This window comes from Perissodus microlepis, chromosome 6 (assembly GCF_051167445.1).
Source record: "Perissodus microlepis isolate ML-2025 ecotype Zambia chromosome 6, ASM5116744v1, whole genome shotgun sequence".
NCBI lineage: Eukaryota > Metazoa > Chordata > Actinopteri > Cichliformes > Cichlidae > Perissodus > Perissodus microlepis.
In genome coordinates this window covers 24,758,607-24,780,710 of record NC_140466.1, presented here as the reverse complement: position 1 = coordinate 24,780,710, position 22,104 = coordinate 24,758,607, and the positions used below count along the sequence as shown (strand labels likewise).

The 22,104-nt window shown below is 40.0% G+C and overlaps 1 protein-coding gene across 1 annotated transcript; it reads right to left on the bottom strand.

The window, feature by feature from the left end:
• Window positions 1-1,256: 1,256 nt before the first annotated feature.
• On the bottom strand, window positions 1,257-19,648 carry smad1 (SMAD family member 1). Its single transcript, XM_084931634.1, has 7 exons — window positions 19,518-19,648; window positions 9,747-10,305; window positions 6,516-6,779; window positions 6,307-6,423; window positions 4,331-4,552; window positions 3,851-4,107; window positions 1,257-3,283 (listed from the first exon to the last, which is right to left on the bottom strand). Exons 2-7 carry the CDS (start codon window positions 10,144-10,146, stop codon window positions 3,140-3,142), a joined length of 1,404 nt encoding a protein of 467 aa, XP_084787760.1. The 5' UTR covers window positions 10,147-10,305; window positions 19,518-19,648; the 3' UTR covers window positions 1,257-3,139.
• Window positions 19,649-22,104: the final 2,456 nt, after the last annotated feature.

Sequence of the window (22,104 nt, the reverse complement as noted above, 5' to 3'; positions counted from 1 at the left end):
TAATACATGCATATGTTCCGCGTCCTGTGCCACTTTAAATTAGCCAGTATTTCTGGCATGGATCGAGTCTTTAACTACTGTGGCCCAGGCTTTGGCGCAGTCTGCTTCAGGGTGTGAGCAACACCACCATTTTTTCCCTTACAGCAAAAAGTACTAAACTTATTTTCAGCTTGGCTTTATTTAGATCGTCCAATCATTTATTCATTTAATTTTAAACAACTCCCTTGTTCAACAGGGATCACCTAACTGGTAGCTATGGATCTTGGGAGGCAATTTTGGGAAGCAAGGCTGAGATGTTTTGGACATGTGCAGAGAAGAGATAGTGGAAACACTTGACAAAGGATGGTGAATATGGGGCTTTCACCATTATTAAAGTTGTGCAAAGATTGTACTTATTGTACTCTGAAAAGAACTCTGGGTTTTAGAAAGATAGCTGAATTCAGTATGAACCTCATTAGAATGCTTCACTGTGCTGCTGGAGCTTGAATAGTGGACCATACGTGAAAGTAATGACAACTCATTAAAAAAAAAAAGTCCCTTTTTAAATTTATTTGATCACAAACAGCAATTTGTTATCATTTTACTGGTAAAAAGAATCAATTAAAGGGGGACTGGAGAAGCTGGTTCAAAAAGCCTTAAAACAACTAAGATGTGTTGAATACTTGGAAACATGTAGCACAGTAACAGGAGCTGGAGACCAGTGAGAAACAAAACAACAATTACAGAGAAAATAATCTATAAAAATATATCTTATAATAAACAAAACTATTATTTTATCCCTGCTGTTTTTTGAGGTCTACAGTAAAACAAGTTTTCCTGTTTGGCTCAAATATAGCAATAATAATTTATACAATGCCATTTATGGCCTGTATGTTGTGGTGCTTTAAATTCAGTTCTGTAAACAGTGTTGTATGTATGCTGTATGTCAATCTTATGAGGAAGAGACTCACTTTTATTCTGAGTACACTGCAGGCGTGAGACAGTCAGGCTAGAAAAACACTGGCATTATTCCACCTGACATGCTCGTCTGAGCAGCCTACGGGAAACATGCAGCCTTGTGGCAGGCGGCAGCACTAACCACACTGCAACCATGCCACCCACATCACAAAGTCAAATGAAACTGCTACACTCAAACCATCCACTCACCAACTTCCAGAAGACCTTCCTGGAAGGTTGTTACAGTGCCATCACAACATGTCTTTAAAAAAAAAAAAAAAAAAAAAAAAAGTGTGTTTGTGTGTGGTGGGGGGATATTTTATGCATTTCCATGCAATTTACTTGAAAATGCAATTATGCTTAACACTGGTGCAGTTGGCTTTGGCATGCTCTTGTAATTGTGCGTTTCTAATTGAAGGTCTACTTCCAAATATACATACAAACACAGGAGGAGCTCTTCCATCACTTCAGAGGACATTACAGTGACTTGCATTCATTTCCCACTTGACTCTTACCTTAAACCAAGTCTACTCATTAAAAACATAATTAATGAGGGGAATTGCCGTTTGTCCCCAAAATCTGACTGGGTGCAACAGTTTATGTCCCTACACAAGTACAGGCACGCACACACACACACTGAAAGTCCCCAACAATACATGATGCATATTTTCTTAGCATGGGTGGCCTGTAATTAAACCAAGTCACACAAAGACAAACATGCAGAGACAGTGGTCATGAAAGAGACAGAAATATTGCAAGTAATGAAACAAATTTATTGACTCTTCCAGTAGAGACTTGATATTCATGGAATAAAACTGCTTTTCTGGGAGTTTTTACTGAGCAAACCAGACAGAGGAAGCGAAAACAAAATAAAACCAAAACAAAGAGGCAACATGTGAAAGTGCAAACAAAACTAAAAATGTTCAAAAAATACAAAAAGAATGTAAAGAGTATAATAGTTTTACAGCAAACAGGATTGCTCAAAGCATAAAAATAACTGAATGGCAAAAATCTGCATTTTATTTAAAAAAAAAAAGATTTGGGGAAGTCAGTAGCTGACACCCTTTTTCTCAGTCATGATTAAAATCTGAATACTCAACTTTTTCCCATAACAGTCATTTAACACGTTTTGCTCAATGTAATAAGATGATGAGGCGCAGTCACTGAAATATTAATGTCCTCAATGCGACTCGACTCTGCATGACACATCAGATTCAGCTGCAGAGAATACAGCAGGGGACAAACTACACTGTACTTGTGTTTGCCTCCGCTTCATTTCATGTTCAGCTACCAGTCTTAAATGTGTAACACTACACTAACCAAACTAGGCTTTGCAAAACCAGACTGCACAGCACATAATCTAATAGTGAATATATCTAAACACTATCCATTTTTTCCTCTTAAAATTCATTTGAAACACAAGATGAGCAACACTTTAAACTGTTTATGTCTGAAATGCCCTTTGAGTGCCATGCACCACGCTAAACCCTACACTAAATGCTCAAATGGCCCTAAATTTTGCCCTCATATTATTCTTCTACTTGTATTAGTGGATTTTATGTTGCTGTCATACAGATAACTTTAACTGCTCTCACTTATTATAATCTAAGAAACATTTTGACAACCCAGCACACTTCTTTACATATCTGGAGATGAAAATTTTCCTGCTAACAGTTTACATTTCAGAAGCACATTTCATGCCAACCTGACTGCAGTTGGACAGAAAACAGAAACCAACTGCATTTCGGCGACCTGGAATGTCCCATAATTATTGTGACTACATGTGTATATCAGGATTTCCGAGGGAAGAATTAGATGCAAACTAGTTATGAGTCAGAATAGTAGAAAGATGGAAAAAAAATGTTGCGGGAGCAAGATCAAAGAGGATACTTGCATCAATATGAGTATGATGGTCTAATTATTACAGTTGGTCACAGAGATCAAGTATCTTCCAGTTGCATCACGCTCACCTTGCTAACTCCTCTACCAGTCTGTAAATGTGCCCAATTCAGACATCCTTCAAGTAGAGAACAAACCCATTTAACAACCCGCCCAACCTCAAAGTCCCGGAACAGTTTGTGTTTCAGTCAAAACTTCAGTTTGACTGAAACACAAACCAGTCTGGCACCAGCTAACCCCTGTTCCTGCTACTTAAATCAAAATGCTGGGGTATGGACATCCACAGTGCCGAGCACAGTGAAGCCTAGGAGACGGAGGATATGGGGTTGTGAGGGGAGCCCATCTGAGTCAGCACCTTATCCAACCACTGCAGGGGGCCGTGCAGATGAATCTCAATCCAGCAGGGTGTGCTGGTCACATCTTGGCGGTGGTACTCTGCACCCCAGCCCTGAAAAGCACAAAAACACAGGTTTTATTTTCTTACAATTTGGTGGTGATTTAAAAGAAAATGGAAAATGCTAATTATTTTTGGACTGTCTCATTCTAGATATTTTATCACTTTAAATTAATTTTCAGCTTAAAAAAGTGCCTTTTAAAAAAACCTTCAATGCAGAGTTTTAAAAACAGGGCACAGTTTGAGTGTGGCTTGACTGAAATTTCATGGTATAATAAATCTCCTGTCAGCTGTGAAAGACCATCAGCTGACATTAAAATTACAGATTATCTGTAAACATTAATGTGCATTTATTGTAGTTTTATGAGAATTTAATTTAAAACAATGTAAAATTATACAGCGTTACCACAAAATAGAGACAGGCACATAGTTACATGCTTAACTGGAATTATGTTACACAGCATCAAACAAATACTGTGTGCGTGGCTGCTCAGCTGTTTGTACAACTGCTGCCATAGACCATATAAACCTTTTTTAAAAGGTAAAAACTGATTAAAAGCGGCTAAACATCTATTGTCCAAAAACGTTAATTTTTTAGAAGGAAAATTCAAACCAGACTACCTTAACAAAGCTCATGCGGATAGTGCACATCTTGGTGAGCTCATAAACGGCCTCAAAGCCGTGGTTGACGGACTGAGCCAGCAGCTCAGCGAACTCCTGGTTGTTGAAAATCTTTAGGCTGCAGCCACTGGGAATCTTGCATACAGTCGTGGGATGGAAGCCGTGATGATAATTGCAGTTACGACTCTGGACGAAGATACTGCTGTCACTCAGACATTCTGCATACACCTCCCCTCCAACGTAATACAGATGGACGCCTAATAGAGAGTAGTACAGTATTAACAGTGTGGACGAGTCTCTTTTATCAAAAGAAGACAAACATCTGTGTGGTCAACCTGAAATCAACAGACTGAAACGTTTAGTCAATTTGTCGTTCCGTTTTACGCCACATCTCAGTCCCTGCTGACAACATGAATTGATTTAGACTAGTCTGGCGACAATTGCTTCATTTTGGTCACTGACAGGTTTTCCATGTTGTACCTTTGCCAATGTGCCTCCTGGTATTCTCAATAGTAGAGTTGCGGTTGACGTTTGAGAGCAGGCCGAGGCAGAATCGGTTGCGGTTGTTGGAGGGATCTGTGAAGCCATCGACGAGCACACTGGTGGAGGAAGCCTGGAAGGCCTCTCCAACACGATTATTGAGCTCGTAGTAAACAATAGAGCACCAGTGCTTGGGTTCTTCATAGGCCACAGGCTGCACATCTGCACAGGAAACACATTAACAAGTCACTAGAGTGAGTAGAGTACACGCTACATGCCTCACACCAGGCACAACTGTGAGGCGCATTTAAGAGTCGTGTGCAGAGAAGCTGATGACAGGAAACCAAATATTTAATCAAATTCTTTCAGACTCTTCTTTCATTCAAATTATTCCATGTTGCCTATAACCATTAATAAACAAGCACATTTCCAAACATTTATTCTGACCCAAATGAGTGTATTCTAAAGTGTCAAGGCCAACTGTGGTCTGCATGCCAGGGTTTATTGAGCAGGCAAACAGTCAAAAGACGGGACGTGAGCATGCTCGCTGAGCCTGGTATCTCAGGGTAAGCTGGTGCCAGCTGGCCTCACCCTCTCTCTGTAAGGGGAATAAATCATGTTTATTTAAGTGCATACTTCTCCCAAACTTCCTCTGTAGCGTGGCACTGGCTAGCAGGTGTGTTTTGTCTGTCCTTTTCCCAGAACTGGCCTACAATAGAAACCTGCTCCCCTGTACAGGATGCAGCTTGTGGAAGAGAACTGGAAAAAAATCCCCAAACTCCAACTGCCAGGAAAACTTTTAACAGCTCTGCTGTCAGCATGCATGGGCAGAATCTCTAAGCTTTAATGACACAAAAGTTCAGGCAGCAGTCAGAGCTTTATCAGCGTTTGCACCAGCAGATAACTGCAGAGTGCAGCCATTTACGAGTTTAACTTTAAACAGTAAATATTTTTTTTAAAAAGGGTCAAAATCAAGTTCAGTCCCAGAGTATCACCTGATCACATCAGCTGATACCTTAGACCAGTGTGTTGCATTGTGCCGTGCATTATGAATGATGCACACTATTCGAAAATTCATGACAACCACATCATTAAAAGTTAAAATTTAAAATAAGAAAACACTAAATTATCCATTTTCTTCCACTTATCTTGAGTCGAGTCATAAGGGCCAGGATTGGGTATCAATTAAAATGTAAAACAGATTAAACTAGTAGATTTGGTACAGACTACTGACAATAGCAACAATTAGTTGACTAGTCGCGCATAATCCCTACAATTTACCTTTGTTCCCTCCATTTTTGGGTAGTCTGAACGTTTATTTAAAACCTCTCATCATCTACCATCAAACTTCTTTACAGCTGTAATCCAGGTCTTTGGATTACTGATTGAAATGATTACTGCTATAAAATATAAAATCTGAATCAAAGGGCTTTGGAGTCCAATACATGTCCACTGCTTAGTCTGTTATGCATTTATGAATGCAGTGCTCAGTTGCTGTCTGTCTAGCACAATAAAGTATACAACACGAAGTCAAGATAGCAGCAATTACTGCACCGCATTTTAGATTTAAAAGTAGGAGGCAATTAGTGAACCTTATCGTTAACAAGTTTTAAGTCATTACCAGCCGCAAAGATGACATAAGCCTAAGCTTTTATAGTCCCCATAAAACGGCTCTGAGGCCTGTCTTAATTTGCTGAGGCTTTGAGCTTCCCTTGAGCTTGCACCCATAGACAAAGCCTACTGTAAACTAGCATGCCCTGCCCACACACCGTTTTATCTGACAGGATAAAGAACAGTGGCCTCAATGAAGTTTTCCTCTCACTTTGTGCATTTCCATGTGACCCCCCCCCCCCCCCCCCCCCCCAGGTACAGACAGTTTTTTTGCAGATATCACACAAAACGTGTGTGTGTGTGTGTGTGTGTGTGTGTGTGTGTGTGTGTGTGTGTGTAAGCAAGACAGTAACTACCATGGTTACCTGCCCGGTTGTTACTCTCCAGGGGCAATGGTGGAGCCATGAGGTTGGTGTCCATTGGCTGAGGGCAATCCTGGCTCATCTGCTCCTCTGGGGGCATGTAGGCAGGAGGGGGAGTCTCTGCATGAGGAAGGAGACAGAGCAAAGTAAAGTGAGCTTTAAAGTGGAGGAAAAGTGTAGGAGAAGAAAGAAAACAGAAGAATAATTACTACCTGGCATCTGGAATGGACTGCCGGGGTCAGAGCTAGATGGTGAATGAGGAAAGGTAACGCTGCTGCCACTTCCAGGTGAGTTTGGGTAACTGTTCCCAGGTGAATGTGGGAAAGGCAAGGTGTTTGCCTGACTAAAGGATTCTGGGAAGGTGGCATTTTGGGGCATGTGTGGCTCGTTCTGTTGTAAGGGGTTGCGAAAGCGAGGCAACATCGTATGCTTGGCATTAAACTCGCTGTTCCTTGGTACCAAGACAGGTGGCAGCACTGTAGAGGAAGAAACAAACAAATGGTGTTCAGAGAGAATATACCGAGTCGAGTTAAATTGGACTCCACCCGTTAGTCAGAAAGTCCTATTATGTAAAGCTTGCAAATTACAATCCCCCCCATAGCTAATCATCTATAAAGAAGGTAGGAGATTTTTTTTTCATGCTTCAGATCAGAGGTGGATGAAAATGATATATTGATATAAACTGGGAGATGTAAAATCTGCCAGCCAAAACAGCAGCGACAGCAGTCATTCAGCCTCATTTACTAACAGTATGTAAACACAAATGAGTACATAAATCGTACTTACATACCTTTCATGCACAAATCAATTTACTCGTACAAACAAATTTAAAAGTGCCTTTGACTGCTTTTTCAATATCTAATCGGCCAAGGTTCCAAGAGAGCCGAGTTGAGCAGATAATGTGGCGTCAGGCTGCTTGCCAATGATTGGCTAGGGTAAAGTCATGGGATGAGCCCTGAGAGAGACTCCTTTACAAGAATCAAAATCATTTTTGAAACCCAGCAACAAACCGCTACAAACAAACCATCACCGTGGTCCAACAACAATGTACAAGGTAAATCAATGGTAAATATTTTGTACAGGCTTCATTTTGGTGCAGAACTGCTCAAAGATCAATTGGCTAACATAACCGTAGCGTAAGAACATTCATTAGGTAACTTGTAGATGTAGCTTATGTCTAAAAAATGTTTTTATTTCTTACAAAATTCCTCAATGTGTAGGGCCCAAAGGAGGTCTGGGACAATTAAACAAGCATGTGGCAAATTATTTTAGTTTATTTTCTGATGTTCCAAAACATATTTATGTTGAAATGCACGTATGCTTTGTCTTTTTTTTGCTGATCCGGTCTCTTGGGGATGTGATGTACAAGATCACATATCCACTGTTTCGAAATCGTCTTTTGTCTTCAGTTTTTAGTTCATTTTGACAGCCCTATATCAGAAAAGGAAACTGGACATTAAATTCTTTACTTGTTTCATTTCTTTCTCTTACATTGAGTGTTCTCTGATTTATCTAACACCACAATTACCCACTGAGGTAAATTCTTCATTAATCCCAATCTTAAAAAACAAAAAAACAAAAACAAAGAAAGATAATTACTTTAAGCGCTCATCATATCAAGCTCTACCCACGTAGAAAAAGATACATCTGAACTCAATAAGTTATTTGATTCCAGCACAACAAAGGAAATCTGTTTCTGGCACTTTCCATGACTCAACATTCTGCGCACAGATGTCGCTACGTTTTTCAAATGTCAGCTTCCAGACAGTAGGTCTTAGCCAGCAGTATTGGCCCAGACTCTCAGGTTTCTGCACTAAAAAAGACATTTTGAAGCAAGCTGTTCTTGTGGAATTCATCACTTGGGGTAAATATCCTGGCTGAAGGCTGTTCAGGTGCAGTAGAAACCACAGACATACACTCCACTTGTGTCTATAAATACCTCTGCAGATAAATAAAGCTAGTGGTGAAACTTTAGATGAGACTCGGGTTGCTGTCTATATTCCTGCAGGTAGCCTGAATGTGCTGCAATAGGCCAATGGATCAATATATAAATAAATGTTTATTTTACAGGCTATTTGTGGAGCAGTCAGACAGCTGTGCTTTTATGTAGAAGGTTGAAGGGAAATTGGCAGGATGTGTTTGAGTAGGTGGGCTGGGTTAATAGAGGAAAAATAGGGTGTGTTGTGGTGTTGGTTGTGGGGAGTCGTGTGGCCAGACAGGTGCTGTGGGGTTAAATCACCTTAGCCCTATCTTCCACCCGCTGTGAAAACAAAGTGTCTGTATGGCAGCCAATAAGTCTTTCCTGCTATTGTGAGAGACTAAGTATCTTCCTGTTCCAGCCATCGTCGGAGAAACTGCCTGCAGTCATACGTGTGTGTGCGTGTGTGTTCTAATTTTTGTGACATGCGTCCAAGTTTGAGAGTGTCTGCCTGTATGTCTACATGTGTTCAAGAAAAAGGGAAAAAAAAAAAAAGTAGAACCTGCAGTACTGAGCATGCCCAAAACAAAGCCCTCATTCTCCCCAGATGGAATTTTCTGCTACATACATACACACCCACACACACACACAGCACCCTGCAGACAGCTGTTTTTATCTTGTCAGCTGACTTTCATTTTGTGTTTAGTAAAAGGCCAGCTTGTGTTTGATTTGTCTTATTTTTGCAGGTAGAACCCCAAAGCAGTGGACAAACCTAGGCAAGGCAATAACTCAAACTCGGGGAGTACAAAAAGACATTATCCTGAGTTTATTTTTTTACCTGAGATCTTTATTTTTATTCTTTGTAAAGTCATTTTTATTGGGTTTTTTTTTTAACTATATATATGTTAAATCTAATTGTGTGTGCCCTGCCGCTTTCCATGTGGCCAGCCTCCTGAACTTCTCCTTAATAATAATAATATTTTTTTAAAAATGTCATCTCTCTATGATCATCCATGTAAATAAAAAGTTGTGTGGACATTCTGGTTAGGGACAAAATCTGTCAGAAAACAGGAAGGTAACTAAAACAACATACAAAAAAATATACAGAACTGATTAAAGGAACTGATGAAAGGAAAATATAGAAACTTGAGGATCCTAAAAGTTTTAAATAGTTATTTTGTCATGATAAATGTGAGATGGCCAGGAAAACCAAACCAGGAAAGCACCATTAGTCCAAACCACTAGGCCCAAGTGTCCTTGAATTTAAAAATGTGTAGATTTTTTATTCATTTTGCAGTTAGAATACTTGTATTATACTTTCAATCTTTTCTCTCATGAAAGCAATTCCTCTACCTTGACTCATGGCGTCATCTATACTTAAATTGCAAAGTATCTGAGTTTTGAGTACCTTTAAGAGTGAAATGTAAAATTTATAACAACACTGTCAAAGAGTCTGCACATCTTAAACAGGTATTAAGGTCAGTGTAGAGGCATGCCGTTCAAGTTACCTCGGGATTTCACTCACCTGGACTGTCCACTCGTTTGTAGTGGTAGGGATTGATGCACACATCCTTCTGTTTGGAGCCAAAGGGGTACTCGCAGCATTCCAGCGCTTTCAGCTCATGGTGGGACTGCAAGTCAGGCCAGCGCCACACCCGACAATAGATGACGTGGGGCAGGCCTTTCCTGTGAGACACCTGCAGCCGTCCATCCAGTGAGCGGGGGATTGTCACACAGTTACTGGGCTGACCCGGGCAGCTGAGAGCCCGCTCCAACTCCTCCATGGCTCCCTTTTTCTTTTTCAGTTTCTTAACCAGAGCATCCACTGCCTTTTCCGCCCATTTCTCTTCCTCATCTCCCTGCTTCCAACCCAGCAGCCGTTTCACTGCTGGGCTGGTGAAGGAGAAGAGCGAAGTGACATTCATATTGGCCAAGCCGCCCTCCTCCCCACTCCTAAAGGAAGCGCAACCAGTCGTTGGACACTGTCCAGTCTCTGAACACAAAGGTTTAAATATTATTTGTTTGTTTTCTTATGTTAGAATCCTTGGCTTCCAAGATGCAAGACACGGTCCTCTTCAGAGTCACTAGAAAAAAAGAAAAAGAAGTGTAAGTTAAGAACTATAAGCATAACTTACATAAGTGTAAGTTCAAGTCCTTCACAAAAAGATGTACACGTCACTGCCTGCCCGTTTCACATAGCTGCTGCAACTACAAAACATGAACATAAATCACCTCTTCCTCTTTAACGGCACTAACAGACCTGCTCGTGTAAGCAATGAAGCAAGCAATGATTTCACCCATACAGCTGGTCTGGTCATATCAGTCATGGGTTCTGGGAAAAGGGCTGGAGAGTCACAGAGGACACCCTCCTCTGATCATCAGCCCTAACCAGACATTCTCCCAATAGCTTCCTGTCCTGTCTTGTCACATTACCACCAATTACTGATGTCATTTACAGGAGAACATTTCTTATATGTGCAAAGTTAGCGCATCCCACAGAGAGAAGCAGCCGTGCAATATGGCAAAACACCTGGAGAAGGTATTTTATTACATTATAGTGCTGCCTAAATCTTTGTGGAACAAATGATTATATTCAGTCAATAATAGCAGAAATTAAAGAATATCCATATATCAGAGAGGTAAAAGCCAACAAGTTCTGTCAATATTAAAATTATATTATAATTATATTAAATATTTTCAAACAAAATCAGATTTTGAAATTAATGTCAATTACTTTCCTGATTAGACGCATCGACTACTAAATACACTTTTTCCCCAAACATACATGAAGGTCATATTTAGTCAAGAACTTTATTTAAAGTGTGCAACTTGAACAGAAACAGCTGCATCATGTAATGCAGTCATGGGTTGGCAAATCAAAGATTAAAAACTATTTAATTCCAGGTTTGTAAACTTATTATCATGCATTTTTAGTGTATTATGTTGCTTTTCTGAAGGCCATTTGTATATTTTACTCTGACCTCCCCAGAGACTATCGAGACTGTGCTTGTTAAATAACCAAACAAATAAATGTTTGTGTGTCTGTGGAAGTGCAATATGACAGCATACTGATTCACACCGATATGATCAAGGCTTTTAGAATTATTTTCTTTCTTATCTCTTATTCTCATCTTGTTTCTCAGCTTAATTTTCTGAGAAGATTAAACATATTGTGTACATACTATGAGATTTTATGATTCAACAGTGCAAAGACAACTTGCTAGGTAAAATAGTGTGCTTGATAAAATCCAATATGAGTTTTAAAAGGCTGTCTTTCAGATTTCAGAGGAAGGAAACCTCTAATGAGTAACCTGCTGAGGCGAGCAATCAAAAAAGCTTCAACACTGCACACCGGTTCTGGGCAGGAATCTGGCAATGTGTAGGACAATAAAAAGGAAGTGCATGTGAACCCCAGTATAAATGTGCCTATTCACTGGGGTCCCACGGGAGCAATTCAGTAGTCAGAAGGTACACACTTTTTGGCTTTTGAAAGGGAAAACAAGAGCACATTCAGCACTCCTCGTTGCACCTTCTTTTCAAGTTATGCCTGAATGCAATTAGGCAGATAAAACAGAGTTATGGTTGAGGTTTGGCTGAGGATGAATGTTCAAATGTGATCCCTGAATCAAATAAACAGCGTGTCAGGAATCCACCAGCGTTTATCTGTAACCGATCGTGGGCGAGTGTGCATCACTCTCTGACAGTAAAGCCTGCAGTATATTGGATTTCCTAAGAGCAGGAACAAATACATCATTAAGACTGCTCTGTAGTTATTCCTGGCCCTTCAGATTATGGGATGAATAGTGATTTCTATCTTTGACAACTACTGCCTATGTAAGCTACCTCATACTGGCATCTGGGCTGGGAAGTTTGATACGAACAGGTGCTATTTACAAAGTGTGTGTGTTTGTGTGCATGTGTTGTGGAGGCCGTGGACACTTACTACTGCCAACCACACTGACTGGAAAGCTGCAAGTTACAACTAAAATTAGCTTGAATATAATTGGCTCATCTAAAAAGTAATACAAAGCTACAATCATTGAAAGGATGGGACATATGGTGGGAAAACTACACCTTTATATTGACAAAAGACTCCCCGCCTTAACAGAAACAGGAAACAAGCTGTGGAGTTTTATCTTCTTATGTGTCATCGCCTGAACAACAGTGACATCATTTCCTTCTGCTGAGACTTGCAGGCTTTTCCACAGGTGCAGGATGGGAAACAAAAAATGTTTCCTGAATCGACCATCCCTGACTCTTTTTTTCCTCAGGCTCTTTCACAATGAACATCTTTTCATTGTAGTGAAACAGTTAAGGAGGGGTAAAAGAAATCCTTGGGTGTGGCCTCTCTTCTCACTGAAGTCAAATTAGATTTCTATCATGTTATCCTTAATTTCATTTGCAAACTAACTCTTCTATTTATGAGGAACACGTATTAATACCAAGACTGTTACAGTTACATAAAAGCAAAAACTAGGTGTGAATTTTTTTTAGGTAATTAAAATTAACATTTGAGTAAAGTGTATGGCATTGTGTACTCACAATATCTTAGTTGTCAAGGTGGTCAACTTTATTAACACAACAAGCATCAGGAGGCTTTGGCATTTAAGGTTTTAGTAAATTCTACGGATACCTGTATTGTCATAACTATTCTGAACTTCTGCTCCTGAAAAATACCACCAAATTATAACTAGTAATAATCCTAGTTACTATTTTACTTGTTTTTTTAAACAAGGAAAAACAAACAAATAACTGACTATAATTTAATGTACACTGGTAGCTAGGGGTGGGCAATATATTGAATATACTCATCTATCGAAAGTTTTTCTGCGGGTCTTGTGCCTTTGCTAATGTTGCCTTGATAATAATTACACACAGAATAAAACTACTACCTTTAAAAAAAATCCTAAAACAAATTATACTACTAAAATTAGGTTAAATGTCACTGAAATGAGGACCACTGCATTTTTAAACACACACAATGTCTGACTAGTTTTCTGTGTGGCTAACATTAGCAGGACTAGCCCCAGTAGCCCTCCCTCCTTGCATGCAAGCATGGAAATTAAAAAATTATTTTAAAAAGAAATTAAAATGACAATAAAAAAAAAATATATACAATGACAAGTACAATTCTTACCAAAACTTGGGAACTCAGCTAAAATTCTTACTACCACTAATAACAGGATTTTTTTTTTTTTTTTTTTAAACTGACTTATTCAAATAATTGTTTTGCTTACAAAATGAGATTAAGGTGACATCATCAACTGTCCTGGGGGTCTTTTAAGTAATCCACACCGACTGCACCCTACATTAACTAGTGGCTTGCTTAAGGTAAATATAATAAATCATATAATAAATTAAATAAATCAGAGAAAAAGGAAAAGGAAGAAAAAAAAGGTTTCTATAAATAATTTATATTTGAATATAATCAATATATAACCCCCCACCCCCACCCACCATAGGTCTACACATGTTTTGTAAATCAAACACCAAGTAAAAAGAACATACGTATGACCAAACTTCTGACACTTGTCTTGCTTGTTTTAAACCTAAAACGTATGACACATTTCTCTTGGTCTAAAAAAAACTAAAATAAAAAAATGGGGAAAAAAATACAAGTCAACCTTTTCTGTTACTGGCTGCCTGCTGCTGTTGTAGCATAAACTCATCCGTTCACATAACTATCAATACAAATTAAAAATCTCTAAAAGCTGACATACACTGTATCTCTATGCTGGCCTTGTCTAAAGCAAATCTGACTGAGCACATTTTCAAAAAAAATGAAACAAAACATTTACTCGAGAGCTGAGGGTGCTGTGTAAAAAACAAAAAACAAAACCCCACACTGTTCAAAAGGTAAACATCAGCATCATCATATTTCTGTCAGGGTCACCACCCAGACATATAAGAAGTTATTCTGATTCATATCCAGCCACAGAGCGTCTTTGATGGTCTCTCAGTAACAACCAGTGCTATCAGTACAAGCTCAGGACTAACTGCACAAAGACCAACTTTAATGCATTTCAGATGGAGGATTCCACAAAGCTTTCTACAGTAACATCTGGAGCAAACCTAACAATCCTGTACTGTCATTCAGCTGCAGATGGAGGCCATGTCTCTGAGATATTTCCAGCCCTGGCAGTCAATAACATCTGACTGCTAGCCTGACCACATGCTTATTTAAAGGCCCTGATATGGCACTGTGTTTCTTCTTTGGACAATGCTAGTTTGGAGTTTTCTGTGAGGCAGTCAAAACAAAAAGGCGCCAATGCGCCCCTCTTCCTATATCTATGTATAGACTAGGATGCCTGTATGACATAACGGCCTTTCTGTGAACCAACTTTCCAAATACCGTATTTCCCGGACTACAAAGCGCACCTGAATATTAGCCGCACAAGCTAAAATCAGGGGAAAATCCTGTTTTGTACATACATTAGCCGCACCTGACTAAAAGCCGCAGGTGTTTCAATGTTGACTTATCATATGTAAGAGAATATGCACAAAGGGAATTGTCAGGAAAGAGATGGCTGTTTGGAGACACACCCCTTTTATTAATATTTTAAAAAAACAAGTTATGGGTACATATTTGCATAACTTTTTAGGTATATGTACAAGTACCGGTAATTACAAGTACGAAACATGTACTGTGCTTCATAAATGAGTAACAACTGTAGTGTACAACAATAACCTACAGCACACCAGAAAAATAGATTCGGGCTACCTTTTATGCTCAGGTGCAGTGACACGGCTTTAACAAGAAGAAAAGTCAGTCATTCACCACCATCTTCCTGCGCACTAAAACCACCAAAGTCCTCTTCTCCAGTGTCGGAAACGAACAGGCTCAGGATGGCTTCGTCATCCACTCTCCGCTTCTCTCCTTTGTTGTCACTTTCAAAACCAAACAAATCCTCATTGTCAGTGTCAGAGTCGAACACCCTCTGAAGGGCCGTGGCCGTGTCCTCCTCTCCATCATGCAGCAGTCCAGCCCTTCGAAATCCGTTGGTGATCATGGATGTTTTCACACTTTTCCACGCTGTCAGAATCCACTGGTGGAGTTGGGCATAACTTGCTTTTGGCAAGTTTATCGCCGCTCATCATCCACGCCTCCCGCTGAACGCGTAGCGCTACTTTGAAGTTTGTTTTTCGCGCTACTTCGTACGGCACTACGTTGCCTAGCGGACGGACATATGACCAACATACCACTCTTGAACCCCGATCCTTCCGCCAGGCAACGTAGTGCCGTAGAACAGCGGAACAAACAAAACAAATCCTCTTACGATATCACAAAAATCATGGACAATCCTTAGAAAAGCCGCACCTGACTAAAAGCCGCAGGGTTCAAAGCTTGTGCAAAAAGTAGCGGCTTATAGCCCGACAATTACGGTAAGTGTCTGAAAAATATTTATGACCTGCAGCAACAGTATATCTGGTATTGTTTTTGTCATGTATGTGTGGTTTTATGTGGTGCTGGAAAACTCTACTGTACCAGGAACTATAACATAGGTGATGTTGAGTAATTTGGTGAGTATACATGTGCCCATCTACGTGCAAATAAAACTTTACAGGTATGTCACTGATATTATAATAAAGACCTCATCCAAAAACTCTCTGGCATTTTGAATGAACATCTCCAGATTCTTCTTCTTCTTATTATTATTATTATATGAATTTTTAGCTGAAGTGCCTCCTGAAGTTTCACTTCAGTTGGAGAAGTCACACCAAACCTGACTTTGCAATTCAAAATTGCAGTGGTGAGTGTAAACAGTAGTAGATGGGGAGAATGTCATAGGATTTCACATTCAGGTTAATATTTCAAACACATTTTAACCAAATAAATTATTAAATTAACTCAATCCACACAGGATCCATACTTCAAATTTCTATGTAACCATCAAACTTTGAGCATCATCTCTAATCTGTGACACAGGCATTAAAGAAAGATGCCTGCAGTGGCCTTGGCCGTTGCTCTCCTCTATGAAAATGGAAACGGATACTATCATTTAAACAGCTCCATAAAAACATTACCTATAGCCAAGTCTGAGCAATGCTCTCTCACTATTGTGTTAGCGGTAGCTTGTTATGGCAATCAGTTAGCCCACTGGACAGAAATTGAGGCTAATGGGAGCACAGAGTGGGATGATGCGACACTGACAGGGGAAGGCTTTGACCCACCTGGTGCGAGCTGTTAGCCACTACACTAGCCCCATGGATCATTTTGCACTGCTCCAGTGTCTGTTAATCAATTTAGGCCTGGGCTGTGTAGGATGAGCAGGCAGTAATGATGCTCTCTGGACCCTCCCTGGGGATGGAGCATTATAAAGAAGCTACATTATTTATCAGCAGGGTCCTGGATAGGGCCTCCATTAACCCCCGCTCAATGGAGTCACTGGCTATAAACCGTGGAGTGCAGGAAAGAAGAGAGTGATAGATAAAGCGAGAGGAAGAAAGGAGGAATGATGCAGAGACAGAAGGAAAAAAGTGAGAGTGATGGTGAAGCCTGAGATCTAAGACAGGCTGAGTGTTTGGGAGGAAGAGATATGGAGAACACTCACATATCTGGTCTCTCAGCTAGTACTTCAACATCAAGAGCCTTCAAGGGGCATTACTGTGTGAATCGTGACACTACAAGGATGCACTACAGGCTACTTTACGAATACCATTTCTAACAACGAGGCTAGGATATTTTTTTTTTAATGAGCCAACAAATCGCTTTTAAAAACAGGAGACCAGCTGTCATTTTTAACATCCTTTTATGAAATTAACATTAGTACTAAGAAAAATACTTAAAGTACTTGTCATTTAAATCATGCCGTTAAAAAGAAAAAAGAAAAGAAAGAGCTAAAAGATCTCTGGTTCCAGTTTCTTAGTTAGATGTCCTACATTCATCAGTTTCATATTATTGCAAGCTAAATATCTTTGGACTGTGGGCCAACAAAAAAAGCTGCCAAGTTTAGCAATTTTATGCAATAAATAAATAAATAAATATAGAACAGGACATTTTACATGAAGAATATATATAATTAACCTGTCAAGCTTTCCTTGTTGTACAGTCTTGCAAAAGCAGCATATCTTTGCATAATTGCATTTTACACCTTGTGGCTAACATAAAGTAACATATCTGCTGTAAAATATGATGAATTCGTTTTTCCAGGCTCCCTAATAACTACTTCAGTTGGTTGCAAACAACATTACGTGGATATGTACAATTAATCAAATTTTAATTACAATTTTAGCTTCTAACTATATTTAAAACAAGAGTTATTGTGCTGCACTAACAATTTGGCTTTCAGTCCCACTTACAATACTTTTGTCATTCTCTAAAAATAATTTTAAGTTCAATGAAGCCACTATGGCAATCGTGAGAAATGACTTTTGACATAAATGAGCAGCCCTAGAATTAACGCCGAACAGCTAGACCTAGAACCAATCAACACAACAGTCTAAGAGCAAACCCCGAAGTAATCACAGTCATGCCATTGACCTGAGGGGCTCCTAAAAGTCACCAACACATCCAGTACTCAGCATCCTTCCAATGCTGATACAGAAAACTCTAGAAACCTGCACCAAAAGTGTCAGGATGGTTCAGACTCTGACGAGACTGAACTGGGATCAGATTCTTTGCATCCCAGACATGTCAGTCTACCACAGCAGACACAACTATCAAACACATGGGTTTTCATGGTGCTATTTCAAACATGCTCGGAACTCAGCATTGGGTTTGTGTTAGGGTGGACACTTCGCTCCAACACATAGCAGACATGTTATCCCAACCATACAGGGACACAAGACTTAAGGTTTAAATCTGTCATGTTTCTTCTTCTATTTATCCAACAAGAACAGTGCTTGTCTAAAACTGTCAACTAGAGTTTATATTGGTTTAAGTCTCTCATAAAGGAAAACCTGCAACGTATGGAGACCTTGCAGTTTACTAGTTACCAGCAGCTGTTATAGTGGATGGATGATAGAAAATATCATGCTTTGCGTTCAAAGATGCAGATATCAAGCTCATAAAAGCCTCTGATAATGACAGTCACATTCAAGAGGCTTCATGCTTATTTTTAAGCTGGAAAAAAGGCATAAATACAAGTTAAAGCACAACGTACTGAGAATGCGATCACAGACAAGGACAAATTCCTGTCCTTTGAGTAATCTGATATGTCATCTTCAATAATGTCAAGAGAGCTAGCTCTAGTTGTTGTAGGTCTCTGCCTCCCTCTGCAATTTTCCCTCACATGCACTCTCACACAGGCAGAAATTCGTAAACACATGGGGACACTGTCCTCTGAAGTGCACCAGCTGAACGGCCACGTTAAGTCTGCATACATTAATAAACACTACAACAATATACTTTTTAAAGCTTCAAATGGCAAGGTGTAATACGTGTTTACTGATTATAGAGTGATATATCGTTTAGTGGCATCCAAATATGATACATTTCGAAGTGCGTAACGCTTTAAATCAAGAGATTTAGCTAATTAATTAGGTGATCATCAGAAACTTAGTAGTCTTGATAAGTTTATCAAGCATTTTCAGTCGTTTATCACGGGGAAAAGAACACTTGCTAAATCCCCAATTTCTTGCTTCTCAAGAGGAGAAGCTTGGCTCCTTTTCTGTTCAATGTCACCGTAAACGAATTTCTCCACAGAACAAGATGAAGCCCTCGGGCGACTGGTGGCCATTTCTTCCATTTGTTTTTTTATGTTACAGACTAAACAGCTAATTGATGAAGCAAAATAACAACATATGACACAGAAAGACCACCCGTTTATCCGCATAATGCATGCCCCCCCCAAAAAAAAGCAAAGCAAAAAAAGAAAGAAAAAAGAAAAAGAAGAAAAAGCGGTAGTTTAAAAATAGCACAATAATCATCATTCCCAGCTGCAAATGGATTACATAGCTAAATACGGAAGACCTCGTCCCGGTGAACCCTTTATGGTGATTTAAGGGGAATTAAAGGGAGTTTAGCTTTTAGACGAAAAGCTTCGCTTCTACAACATTTCTGGGAAACCTTTGCTGCTAAATTCCTTAAGTTACCCACTTTCCCCCCCTTTTGTAAAAAATTTGTACAAGACGTTTACAACTTTGAGGCTAAATTTCCACTGCTGTCTGATAAAGTGTGCGCAAAAAGAGGGGAAAAAAAGTTTGAAGCTGCCAACTGACAGTGATGAGCGGATAACCGCTGGGATCTACTTCCTTTAAAAAAAAAAAGAGTCGAGCACACTGTGGCTACCGAAATAAAACAGTTAAAGGCAGCTTTCATTTACAAATCTGTGAAGAAAGAAAAACTTTACCGCACCTTTTTTTCCTCTGTAGCTTTCTGTTTCTCTGTGTCGCTGGCTCCTCCTGTGTGCTCTCGCCGCCTAACTGTGGGTCTGCTCGGCCTGGCGTCAGTGAGTCGCGGAGCCGTCTCACACTCTCCCGAGCGCCAGTATCACACCGCCGCGAGATGCGGCCCCACCGGCAAGAGGCAGACCTACTTTTTGCACATCTAACATCTTCATCGAGAGCGTGGAAGTGGATTATGTAATAGCGAAACGGTGCGGTTTTAGTGCAAAGGTGTGAGGTTTCTTTAGTGCAAAACGTGTCTGTTAAGATAGGTGAAATGTCGGGTTTTTGGGAGACGGGAAGAGAGGCTCTAAGTAATACGTCTAAGTAATAAGTCTTTAATCTTTACCACTCTGTTTGCTCCCCCAATACAACAGACATCAATCGGGACTAAATGGGGAAGTATTTTGAAAAAGCTCGCTTTTATCTAAAGCAGTAATATTTCCGGGAGGCTGTTTTTAAGTGACACATCTCTGTGGTTTCTCTGTGAACTCCTGAACTTCAAGCCTACCTCTCGGTTTCCTCTCTCGCTTTGACTGTGACATGATAAGCACAGTTCAGCCAGGAGAACAAACGTGTCCCAAGAGCACAGTAAGCACAGGAACATGCTCATACACGCCACCATCTCCACCTCCTCAGACACTGATGCACGCTTTTTTGGGTCCCACTCAGTACTGCACGATGACACATGAAAACACAGCCTTCCTGCAGGACAGCAGCTGCAGAGGACATGAAAGTTTCTTGCACACGAATGAGCCCAATCTGTGCATACCTGTGCCGCAGACTCTGAATTGACCATGAGGGCCAAGGGGAAGTAACCCATTATCTGATCAGATCTGAATAAGTCACAAAAGCGCGATATCTTATCAGAATGATAAGTAAACTTTAAACAGTCTTTTTTAAACAGTCGGAGCTTATAGATGTTATTAGAGATCCTCGAAAAGATGAAATATAAGTTGAAAAACGCCACAAAGTGTCCAAAGGGTGACCACAGGCTTATCAGCGTAATAATTTGCTCAAACATACAATGACGACTTAAATATACTTTAACACTGGCAAAAAACGGGCTTAGATTTTTATTGGTTTTTTTTTTTTCATTATATTTAAAAAAGTGTAGTAAGGAGGAGGGAGGAGGACTAGATTATCTTGAAGACAGGCGGAGGGAAACGTTCAGAGCGGAGGAGGCTTCTGGCGCAGGTGACGTCACGGCGCTGGCGACAGAATGTCTGAGCGAGGCGGGAGCGAGCCGCACGTGAATAAATCTGGGAAAACAGTGCGAGCGGGGAGGGTGGGCGGAGGTGGGGGGTGTAAGGGAGGGAGGAAGGGACGGCGATGATGATCGTGATGATGATAATGAGAAGGGATAGGAGGAAGGGTCCCCAAAATTTGTTTTTTTTGCTAGAGGATTCCCCTCACACACGCACACACAGGGCAGCAGCACATTCATTAGACCTCATACATTTATAGTCCTATTAGGGAGAAAAGCCTACTGAGTTTTTACAGACTCTATGGGGCTTCATCTCATTAGAAGAGCAAAATTTAACCTCTAATATTCCAATTAAGGTAATTTAAGTTTTATATTCGCATATCACGCTTTCAGATTTTTACACTGCTGCTTCCTAGTGCTCTGCTCTCTGGTGAGAAGCGGGCCCTGAACCAAAGTACCTTGCTTCATAATATCTCTGAGAGTGGAAACAAAAAGTGGAAACAATTCCACTTTGTTACACATGACAGCTCAGCTCATAAAATATTAGTCATTGTTACAAGCTTCCCAGACAGCTTAATGTGGTCAAATGGATCTCCACCTCGACAAGCGACCTTAACAAAAAGAAACAAATGAACAATGTAAACAACACATTTCTAAGTTTACGGGTTTTATGCTCTATTATAGACAACTCCAGTGCTCCAGAGCTAAAAAACTGCCAGCTAGGACAGGGTTAAGCAACATCTGCCTATATTTTGCTTTATATTTTTTACCATTGCAATGATATTGTCTATAAATGAATATGAAGAGCCTTGAGGAGACTTCTGTTGTGATTTGGGGCTATATAAATAAAATTGAAATTGGAAATTGAAATAAATGTATAGATTTCAGAAATTAGAATATTTTAAAGCCTTTTCAACACTGATAGGAGTATAATCTTCTTTGTCACTGCGATCTAAAAACACCCACATTCCCCCCCGCCCCCGCCCATGCTTTCCAGCCCCCATGCCCCTGAATCAGATTTGGGAACCACTGGATGCAACGGTAAGGGAAAAAAAAGATGTTACAGATCCTCAAAAGATTTGCTGGCAAATTTAATTATTTGACAGACGAGTATCGGCCATCTTCTTTTTTTATACAGCAAAAATGCAAATACTTGCATTTCTGGAGCGGTGGCTAACATGAAGCAAATTACATTTCAGGTCATACAAATTCACTCATGCAGTCGCTGGAAATGAGATTATGTGAGCAATAAAAATAAAAATCAATTACAGTTGCTTATTTACCGTGCTTATGTGCTTATTATTGTATCAGTGGCAAGGAAATTACCCAAATGTTTATACAGAGGGTTCCT

Coding starts and splice junctions, on each gene's coding strand:
- smad1 (XM_084931634.1), bottom strand. CDS start 10,146: ATGAATGTCACTTCGCTCTTCTCCTTCACCAGCCCAGCAGTGAAACGG. Junction 4,108..4,330: donor CAGGAGGCACATTGGCAAAG/GTACAACATGGA, acceptor ACTCTCTATTAG/GCGTCCATCTGTATTACGTT. Junction 3,284..3,850: donor TCCGCATGAGCTTTGTTAAG/GTAGTCTGGTTT, acceptor TGTGCTTTTCAG/GGCTGGGGTGCAGAGTACCA.